This window comes from Cherax quadricarinatus, chromosome 67, assembly GCF_038502225.1.
Source record: "Cherax quadricarinatus isolate ZL_2023a chromosome 67, ASM3850222v1, whole genome shotgun sequence".
Taxonomy (NCBI): Eukaryota; Metazoa; Arthropoda; class Malacostraca; order Decapoda; family Parastacidae; genus Cherax; species Cherax quadricarinatus.
In genome coordinates, this window is record NC_091358.1 from 18,292,058 (window position 1) to 18,303,187 (window position 11,130).

General features: G+C 40.6%; 1 protein-coding gene across 1 annotated transcript in view; it reads right to left on the reverse strand.

Annotated features, from left to right (window-relative positions):
* Window positions 1–3,240: 3,240 nt before the first annotated feature.
* LOC128706291 (uncharacterized) overlaps window positions 3,241–11,130 on the reverse strand; it is a 91,539-nt gene continuing 83,649 nt past the window's right edge. The window contains exons 9-11 of the mRNA XM_070099467.1: window positions 4,567–4,884; window positions 4,357–4,463; window positions 3,241–3,358 (exon numbers count right to left, since the gene is read on the reverse strand). Coding sequence (XP_069955568.1) covers window positions 3,241–3,358; window positions 4,357–4,463; window positions 4,567–4,884 — 543 coding nt within the window. The remainder of the gene's footprint in view (window positions 3,359–4,356; window positions 4,464–4,566; window positions 4,885–11,130) is intronic.

The window sequence follows — 11,130 nt, forward strand, 5'->3', positions numbered from 1 at the left end:
ATGATGTGTGTTCTGAGTCACTGCTTCAGATGTGTCTTCTGAGTCACTGCTTCACATGATGTGTCTTCTGAGTCACTGCTTCACATGATGTGTCTTCTGGGTCACTGCTTCACATGATGTGTCTTCTGAGTCACTGCTACACATGATGTGTCTTCTGAGTCACTGCTTCACATGATGTGTCTTCTGAGTCACTGCTACACATGATGTGTCTTCTGAGTCACTGCTTCACATGATGTGTCTTCTGAGTCACTGCTTCACATGTGTCTTCTGAGTCACTGCTTCACATGATGTGTCTTCTGAGTCACTGCTACACATGATGTGTCTTCTGAGTCACTGCTTCACATGTGTCTTCTGAGTCACTGCTTCACGTGATATGTTTTCTGAGTCACTGCTTCACATGATGTGTCTTCTGAGTCACTGCTTCACATGATGTGTCTTCTGAGTCACTGCTACACATGATGTGTCTTCTGAGTCACTGCTTCACATATGTCTTCTGAGTCCCTGCTTCACATGATGTGTCTTCTGAGTCACTGCTTCACGTGATGTGTCTTCTGAGTCACTGCTTCACATGATGTGTCTTCCGAGTCACTGCTTCACATGATGTGTCTTCTGAGTCACTGCTACACATGATTTGTCTTCTGAGTCACTGCTACATATGATGTGTCTTCTGAGTCACTGCTTCACATGATGTGTCTTCTGAGTCACTGCTACACATGATGTGTCTTCTGAGTCACTGCTTCACAAGATGTGTCTTCTGAGTCACTGCTACACATGTGTCTTCTGAGTCACTGCCACGCATGATGTGTCTTCTGAGTCACTGCTACACATGATGTGTCTTCTGAGTCACTGCTTCACATGATGTGTCCTCTGAGTCACTGCTTCACATGATGTGTCTTCTGAGTGACTGCTTCAGATGTGTTTTCTGAGTCACTGCTTCACATGATGTGTCTTCTGAGTCACTGCTTCACATGATGTGTCTTCTGAGTCACTGCTTCAGATGATGTGTCTTCTGAGTCACTGCTTCAGATGATGTGTCTTCTGAGTCACTGCTTCAGATGATGTGTCTTCTGAGTCACTGCTTCACATGATGTGTCTTCTGAGTCACTGCTTCACATGATGTGTCTTCTGAGTCACTGCTACACATGATGTGTCTTCTGAGTCACTGCTTCAGATGATGTGTCTTCTGAGTCACTGCTTCACATGTGTCTTCTGAGTCACTGCTACACATGATGTGTCTTCTGAGTCACTGCTACACATGATGTGTCTTCTGAGTCACTGCTTCAGATGTGTCTTCTGAGTCACTGCTACACATGATGTGTCTTCTGAGTCACTGCTACACATGATGTGTCTTCTGAGTCACTGCTTCACATATGTCTTCTGAGTCACTGCTACACATGATGTGTCTTCTGAGTCACTGCTACACATGATGTGTCTTCTGAGTCACTGCTACACATGATGTGTCTTCTGAGTCACTGCTTCACATATGTCTTCTGAGTCATTGCTACACATGATGTGTCTTCTGAGTCACTGCTACATATGATGTGTCTTCTGAGTCACTGTTACTCATGATGTGTCTTCTGAGTCACTGCTTCACATGATGTGTCTTCTGAGTCACTGCTACACATGATGTGTCTTCTGAGTCACTGCTACACATTATGTGTCGTCTGAGTCACTGCTTCACATGATGTGTCTTCTGAGTCACTGCTTCACATGATGTGTCTTCTGAGTCACTGCTACACATGATGTGTGTTCTGAGTCACTGCTTCAGATGATGTGTCTTCTGAGTCACTGCTTCAGATGATGTGTCTTCTGAGTCACTGCTACACATGTGTCTTCTGAGTCACTGCTTCATATGATGTGTCTTCTGAGTCACTGCTTCACATGATGTGTCTTCTGAGTCACTGCTTCACGTGATGTGTCTTCCGAGTCACTGCTTCACATGATGTGTCTTCTGAGTCACTGCTTCACATGTGTCTTCTGAGTCACTGCTTCACATGATGTGTCTTCTGAGTCAGTGCTTCACATGTGTCTTCTGAGTCACTGCTTCACATGATGTGTCTTCTGAGTCACTGCTTCACATGATGTGTCTTATGAGTCACTGCTTCATATGTGTCTTCTGAGTCACTGCTTCACATGATGTGTCTTCTGATTCACTGCTTCACATGATGTGTCTTCTGAGTCACTGCTTCACATGATGTGTCTTCTGATTCACTGCTTCACATGATGTGTCTTCTGAGTCACTGCTTCACATGATGTGTCTTCTGAGTCACTGCTACACATGATGTGTCTTCTGAGTCACTGATACACATGATGTGTCTTCTGAGTCACTGCTTCGCAGGTTGTGTCTTCTGAGTCACTGCTTCACATGATGTGTGTTCTGAGTCACTGCTTCACATGATGTGTGTTCTGAGTCACTGCTTCACATGATGTGTCTTCTGAGTCACTGCTTCACATGATGTGTCTTCTGAGTCACTGCTTCATATGTGTCTTCTGAGTCACTGCTTCACATGATGTGTCCTCTGAGCCACTGCTTCACATGATGTGTCTTCTGAGTTACTGCTGCACATGATGTGTCTTCTGAGCCACTGCTTCACATGATGTGTCTTCTGAGTTACTGCTGCACATGATGTGTCTTCTGAGTCACTGCTTCACATGATGTGTCTTCTGAGTTACTGCTGCACATGATGTGTCTTCTGAGTCACTGCTTCACATGATGTGTCTTCTGAGTCACTGCATCAGATGATGTGTCTTCTGAGTCACTGCTTCACATGATGTGTCTTCTGAGTCACTGCTTCATATGTGTCTTCTGAGTCACTGCATCAGATGATGTGTCTTCTGAGCCACTGCTTCACATGATGTGTCTTCTGAGTTACTGCTGCACATGATGTGTCTTCTGAGCCACTGCTTTACATGTGTCTTCTGAGTTACTGCTGCACATGATGTGTCTTCTGAGTCACTGCTTCACATGATGTGTCTTCTAAGTCACTGCTACACATGATGTGTCTTCTGAGTCACTGCTACACATGATGTGTCTTCTGAGTTACTGCTGCACATGATGTGTCTTCTGAGTCACTGCATCAGATGTGTCTTTTGAGTCACTGCATCAGATGATGTGTCTTTTGAGTCACTGCATCAGATGATGTGTCTTCTGAGTCACTGCATCAGATGATGTGTCTTCTGAGTCACTGCATCAGATGATGTGTCTTCTGAGTCACTGCATCAGATGATGTGTCTTCTGAGTCACTGCATCAGATGATGTGTCTTCTGAGTCACTGCATCTGATGGACTTCCTTCAGACTGATAGCTTGTTGAGAATTTTCCCAACCACCGCACCGTTATTTCTATGTTATTTATAGTGCTTAGAGAATTAATTAATCATTAATTATATAAAATCAATAACAATTCTAAAAAACTATTTTTAACAGTGAGAGATTAAAACTTTATACAAGTTAATTATTTCTTATTCACTATAAATCTTATTAATACACTGATTAACATATTATTTAACTCTTCAAGTTATGTGACATTATTTTGACGAATTCATTACTGTGTGTTTGTCAGTATATTTCACTAAGACCAAGGTGATAAATTAGACACATGAGCAGCACTTGGGTATCTTTAGTGAGGAAACGTGTCACCACACAGTGGCTTCATCAGTCCAATAGAAAGAAAGAAAGTGAAGATCAGAAGGAGATTGAGGTAATCAGTCCCTCAGTCTGGAGTCTATGTAATCAGTCCCTCAGTCTGGAGTCGATGTAATCAGTCCCTCAGTCTGGAGTCAATGTAATCAGTCCCTCAGTCTGGAGTCGATGTAATCAGTCCCTCAGTCTGGAGTCGATGTAATCAGTCCCTCAGTCTGGAGTCGATGTAATCAGTCCCTCAGTCTGGAGTCGATGTAACCAGTCCCTTAGCGTGGAGTCGATGTAATCAGTCCTTCAGTCTGGAGTCGATGTAATCAGTCCCTCAGCCTGGAGTCGATGTAATCAGTCCCTCAGCCTGGAGTCGATGTAATCAGTCCCTTAGCGTGGAGTCGATGTAATCAGTCCTTCAGTCTGGAGTCGATGTAATCAGTCCCTCAGCCTGGAGTCGATGTAATCAGTCCCTCAGCCTGGAGTCGATGTAATCAGTCCCTCAGCCTGGAGTCGATGTAATCAGTCCCTTAGCGTGGAGTCGATGTAATCAGTCCCTTAGCGTGGAGTCGATGTAATCAGTCCTTCAGTCTGGAGTCGATATAATCAGTCCCTCAGCCTGGAGTCAATGTAATCAGTCCATTAATCTTGATGTACAGATTACGTTGACTACAGGCTGAGGGACTGATTATCTCAATGTCCTTCTGATCTTTACTTTTCATTTTACCATTGGACAGATGAACCCACTGTGTGACGATACGTCTCCACACCAAAGATACCAAGTATTACACATGTGTCTAGTTTATCCACTCGTCGGTCCTCTGAACAATTTATCTACACACCAAGACCAAGATTAAATTTCAGACATTTAGAAAAAAACAAAGCAGACGATGAAATAACCCACAATAAACAGAATGACAAGAACTGGCAGAGTAACCTGGGCTACCTTGTTCATCATGATGGCACACTGATGAACGTCCTTACTGTCTACAGCAACTGGCAGAGTCATGAAATTCTGCCCAAATGATGTGGGTCCTGATATCACCTTTACATTCTTGGGAGGAACTTTGCCTATCCTATATCGTAGATTCTCTGTGATTACTAAGATGAGGACTACAGTGAATTCCACGACAATAAGAAAGACAAACCAGACATCTATGAGCTTGAGATATGCAGTCTTGGGGATGGCTTGACTTGTTTGTGAGAAGAGAGCGGCCAGGACCAGCAGTGACGTGAGTGAGACCATCACACGGTCCTGCAGGGAAAATATCTCATAGTACAAACAAAATCAATTCATACTGCAGGAATATTGTCTTTTCAGTATTTTAATATAGAATAACACGATTATTTATGTAATAGTGTTTACAATTCTCTGTTATTCATAAAATATCAAATACAAACTGCTGATGCTTTGTTTAGGCATATAAAAATGATAAAAATTTATGATAATTATTTTTTCATATTGTTTAAGTGTTGTACATGTGTGTGTGTGTGTGTGTGTGTGTGTGTGTGTGTGTGTGTGTGTGTGTGTGTGTGTGTACTAACCTAATTGAAGTTGCAGGGGTCGAGTCCTAGCTCCTGGTCGCTACTAGGTCACTCTCCCTGAACCGTGAGCTTTGTCATACCTCTGCTTAAAGCTATGTATGGATCATGCCTCCACTACATCGCTTCCCAAACTATTCCACTTACTGACTACTCTGTGGCTGAAGAAATACTTCCTAACATCCCTGTGATTCATCTGTGTCTTCAACTTCCAACTGTGTCCCCTTGTTACTGTGTCCAATCTCTGGAACATCCTGTCTTTGTCCACCTTGTCAATTCCTCTCAGTATTTTATATGTCGTTATCATGTCCCCCCTATCTCTCCTGTCCTCCAATGTCGTCAGGTTGATTTCCCTTAACCTCTCCTCATAGGACATACCTCTTAGCTCTGGGACTAGTCTTGTTGCAAACCTTTGCACTTTCTCTAGTTTCTTTACATGCTTGGCTAGGTGTGGGTTCCAAACTGGTGCCGCATACTCTGAGGCAGCGGCAGCGGCAGCGTCAACAGGAACCTTGTCCTCTATTTTTACTTCTACCTGAGGTTCCCAGCAGCCCAGTGATGACCTAATCAAGACCCGCATAACACTAACATGTGTGGATACCCAGAATGATATAAAGCAACTGCAGAAATCACCCAAAAGTTCACAAATTACCAACTAATAGGACTCGTTCTAGCAACTTCTACCCCGCTGCCACTGAAGTGATACTCCACAACATTCACCCAACACCCATCGCCTACTATTCACCCGAAGCCACAGCCAATGGACAAGGGTCAGAACAATAAAAGAAGATCCAGTAACCAGCTAAGGACTCCTAACATCAAAGGTGAGAGCAGTAATAGCACGAGGAAAACTTGTGGTACTGCCAGCCAGGACACAACCCTCATCACCCACCGACACCACCACAACACGACAGACGACAACAAACATGGCCGCCACTACAGTCCAAGATAACTCCTTCCCAGTATTTGATGTCAAGAAGATCACCGACCCAGAAATAGCTAAACTCCTTATGATTCAGAACCAAACGATCACCAAACTAACTCAAGAAATGCAGGAACTAAAGGCTAGCAATGCAGATTACCTCAACAAGATCACTGCTCTAGAACATAAACTAGACACTCTAGAACAACAAAGCAACACCCACACCCAGTCCCTAGACGCCATCAACACTTTAAAAGACCAAGTCACCCTACTTACTACCAACATTACAGAGGAAAGATCAAGAGTGGACCAACAACTTGCAAATGTCATAATCAACTTCCAAGACCATAATGACCAACAGCAGCTATCTGACGCTGTTGTAGTTAACAGCAAACATCTCCCACCCACAGTCACCCAAGAGACCTGCATGGAGACCACCCTACAGCTTATCAAGGACCACCTTCGCCTTAACATACGTAGTGATGAATTAAAGGATTGCAAACTGATGGGCTATCATGCAGGTAAAAAAACAGTGCTGTTAAAATTCCAAAATAGCTTACAAAGAAACAACCTACTAAAAACATCTATTACTATGAAAACTGATGTTTACGTCAATGAGTGCCTTACCAAAATGAGACAAAACCTTCTTTATCGGCTAAGAAAACTGCGCTATGCCCAAAAAATCCACCAGTGCTTTGTGAGGGATGGAAAAATAGCAGTTAGGAAACAGCCCACTGGAAGGAGATACTTCATCTCCACAGAACATGACCTTACAACATTCCTAAGTGAGGCTGGACTAACAGAATCAGAGTAAAGTGCAGATAATACCCATAGTCCACCGTTAGTGTTATATTGTCATATTGTCATAAATTTGTGCCCCCTAAAAATTCTAATACTCCAACTACTTTTAATTGTCATTGTTGTACTCAACGACCATTCTACCTCATAATCTTAATTGTATTAAATATCTACAGAATCTATCTCCTTTATTACAACTTACCACATCACTGTTCCATCTTATTCTTTTATAAACTAACCATAACTTGTCTTCAATAATTCTACCTCACTTTAAAAAAATACTCAATTGCCCAATTTTATTCTAAATCCCTATTATTGCCCAATTTTACTTTAAACTATATTGATCAAACTTATTGTAAACTCTTTTATTGACCATTTTTATTCCATACTTTTTTAACCTAGTATTTTCAACTACAACTTTTATATCATCCTATCTACCATCTTACTAGCATATTATAACCAAGTCATTGCCATTTTTATTTTTATCAATTCTTTTGTTTTTATTATTATTTTGCTACCTTAATTTTACCTGTCAATTTAAATCTAATTATTTTGTCAATTTAAATCTAATTATACTATAATTCTTGTAAACAACTTATATAAGACCTCAGTGCAATTACAATTGAGAGTCTTGTTCCTTCATTATATTATTAGATTAATCACAGTTTTACTCTAGCTCATTCTAGCTCAATACATAGTCAATACCAAATTCACTATACTAGACCATAGTGCAATTACTAGTGAGAGACTGGTGCTATTTGTAATTTGTATTTTTATATTATTAGACTAAAGTTGTTGCACTATAGCTCTTTCTACCTCAATACATAGTCAATACCAAATTCACTATATTAGAACATAGTGCAAATACTAGTGAGAGACTGGTGCTACTTTTAATTTGTATTTTTTAATTTGTATTTTTATATTATTAGATTAAATTCAGTTGTACCATAGCTCATTCTACCTCAAGGCATAGTCAATACCAAATTCACTATATTAGACCACAGTGCAATTACTAGTGAGAGAATAGTGCTATTTTTAATTTGTACTTTTATATTATTAGATTAAACCTATTGTACTTTAGCTCACTCTAGCTCAAAAACAGAGACTCCACAAAAGTCATTATTAGACCTTAGTGCAATTACAAGTGAGAGTCTTGTTCTATTTTTAATTTGTATTTTTATATTACTAGTTTATACCTAGTTGTACTTTAGTTCATTCCAGCACAACACACAGACAACATCAACTTCATTATGTGTAGTAGTGACTATACCCTACATGACCAAAATACTCTAGCTATATACTTGTCCAAACTTCCAACCACTACAGATATCAGTAGTAGAACTCAACACACAACACAGGATATAAATAACCATAATTTTAAACCTAGAAGATGATTGATCACGTTGACCCTGATCTAAACCTCCATAATCTGACACCCAATCAAAACCTATTGGAAAGTAACTGCCTTTATTACACAGCATCACAAGCCACCACTATCCTAAACAATGCTAAAAGTCTATCAGTACTAAACTACAACATCAGGTCCTTAAGCAAACACTATGATGACCTCCTAGCACTCCTTGAATCACTAAAGACACCCTTCTCCTGCATTATTCTTACTGAGACCTGGCTTAAGCAGGACACAATAGATATCTACCCTCTACCAGGATACACAGCAATTCACAACTGCAGAACAAACCAAGTTGGGGGTGGTATTGCAATCTATTACTCTAACCAATTATCTTGTCTTAGCACCACTTCCTTTAGTGATGAATATGGGGAATACATTTTTGCTAATTTTACTGTAAAAAACCTTAAGACGCCTATAACAATTGGTGCCATTTACCGGATACCTCACACAAACATCCCAAATTTCAGTATGAAATTAAAGTCACTAATAACAAACAGACAAATGAATAAGCACCACCTTCTCTTAGCTGGAGACTTCAACATCAACTTTGGCTTACTAGATGATCAGCCTGTAACTGATTTCATCAACAATATGAACAACACACTTCTCATACCAACAATAACTAAACCAACCAGGCTCACTGAGACAAGTGCAACCATAATAGACCACATATGGACCAATATACTAGCCCCCCTTAAATCAGGGATAATCACAGATAGCACTACAGACCACTACCCTACCTTCCTTCTGACAAACATTAGTAAACCACCACTTGAATACAACAAAGTCTTATTTAGACTCCATGATGAGGCCTCAGTAAGGAAGTTCACAGCTGACCTAGAGACTGTTGATTGGCCTACAGAATTCTCCAAGGCCAATGGTATTGATGACTGGACAGACATCTTTCTTAACAAATTACTTAGACTATACAACAAACATTGTCCTATAAAAACAAAACAGATCACAAACAAACGGCTTGGTTGCCCATGGCTAACCAGCACCATTCTGAAATCCATTGACAAGAAACACCAATATGAAAAGCAATATAGACAGGGCTTAATACACAAAGATATTCTTAAACACTATTCATCAGCTCTCACCAAAGTAATAAAAAAAGCCAAACAACTATACTACTCCAGTAGATTCACAGACACTAGAGGAGATATAAAAAAGACCTGGAAAACACTCTCTCAGATTCTAGGGACCCACAAACTGAGAAAAACCAAGAATATTGTCCTAACTAAACCTAATGAAACACCACTACATCCCACTGACACAGCTAACAAGATAAACGACTTCTTCTCAAACATAGGATCTAATCTCGCCAGTAAAATCCCACATACCAATGCCCATGCCGGGGACTACCTAGATGGAAATTTCCCTAATTCCTTCTATCTTGCACCAACTGAGCCCACGGAAGTCATTGAGATCATAAAGTCACTTAAAAATAACTCGGGGAATCTGTCTCATGTCCCACCATTACTGTACAAGCGAGCGGCCCATGTCCTTTCGCATGCTATTTCATTACTTTTTAACAAGTCAATAGAGACTAGCACCTTCCCGAAACTACTCAAGATGGCAAGGGTTACACCAATACATAAAGGTGGTGACCCTACAGACTTAAACAACTATACCCCAATATTTAACTTACCATTGCTATCCAAAATCTTTGAGAAACTTGTGCACAGGAGACTGTATTCATTTATAACGGCTCAAAACATACTCAACCCCTGCCAGTTTGGATTCAGGAAAAATAAAAGCACTAATGATGCAATCATAAAAATGCTAGATCTGCTTTACACAGCACTGGAAAATAAGGAATATCCACTAGGAATTTTTATTGACCTAAGAAAAGCTTTTGACACAGTAAACCACGAAATCCTACTCCACAAACTTGACCACTACCGTATAAGAGGCCATGCGCTTGCTTATTTCAAATCTTACTTTACTAATAGGTATCAGTACGTCACCATTAAAGACACAGCATCAGCAACACGGCCACTTGATACTGGAGTTCCGCAGGGAAGTGTCCTTGGTCCCCTGCTCTTCCTCATATACATCAATGACCTACCGAACGTATCCCAACACCTAAAACCCATTCTCTTTTCTGATGACACGACTTATGTCATCTCTCACCCTAATCTTGCCACCCTTAACACCATTGTGAATGAGGAGCTGATTAAAATATCGACTTGGATGACAGCCATCAAACTTACGCTTAACACTGACAAAACTTACTATATTATGTTTGGTAGCAGAGCAGGAGATGCACAAATTAACATTAAGATTGACAACACTCTAATTACCAGAAATAATGGGGGAAAATTCTTAGGCTTATACCTTGACAATAACCTGAATTTCAGCACCCATATCCAGCATATAGCCAAAAAAGTATCCAAAACTGTTGGGATCCTCTCCAAGATACGATACTACGTGCCGCAAAATGCCCTTCTCACACTATACCACTCACTTATTTATCCATACCTCACCTATGCTATTTGTGCTTGGGGATCAACTGCAGCAACACACCTAAAGCCAATAATAACCCAACAAAAAGCTGCAGTAAGAATAATCACTAAATCCCATCCCTGGCAGCACACCCCCCCACTCTTCAAAGATCTAAACTTACTCCCAGTTCAGTACATCCACACTTACTACTGTGCAATCTATATCTACAGGGCCTTAAACTCTAATATCAACCTTGACCTTAAACGCTTTCTTGATAGTTGTGACAGAACCCACAGGCATAACACCAGAAACAAACATCTCTACGACATTCCCCGTGTCCGACTAAACCTTTACAAAAATTCAATGTATGTCAAAGGCCC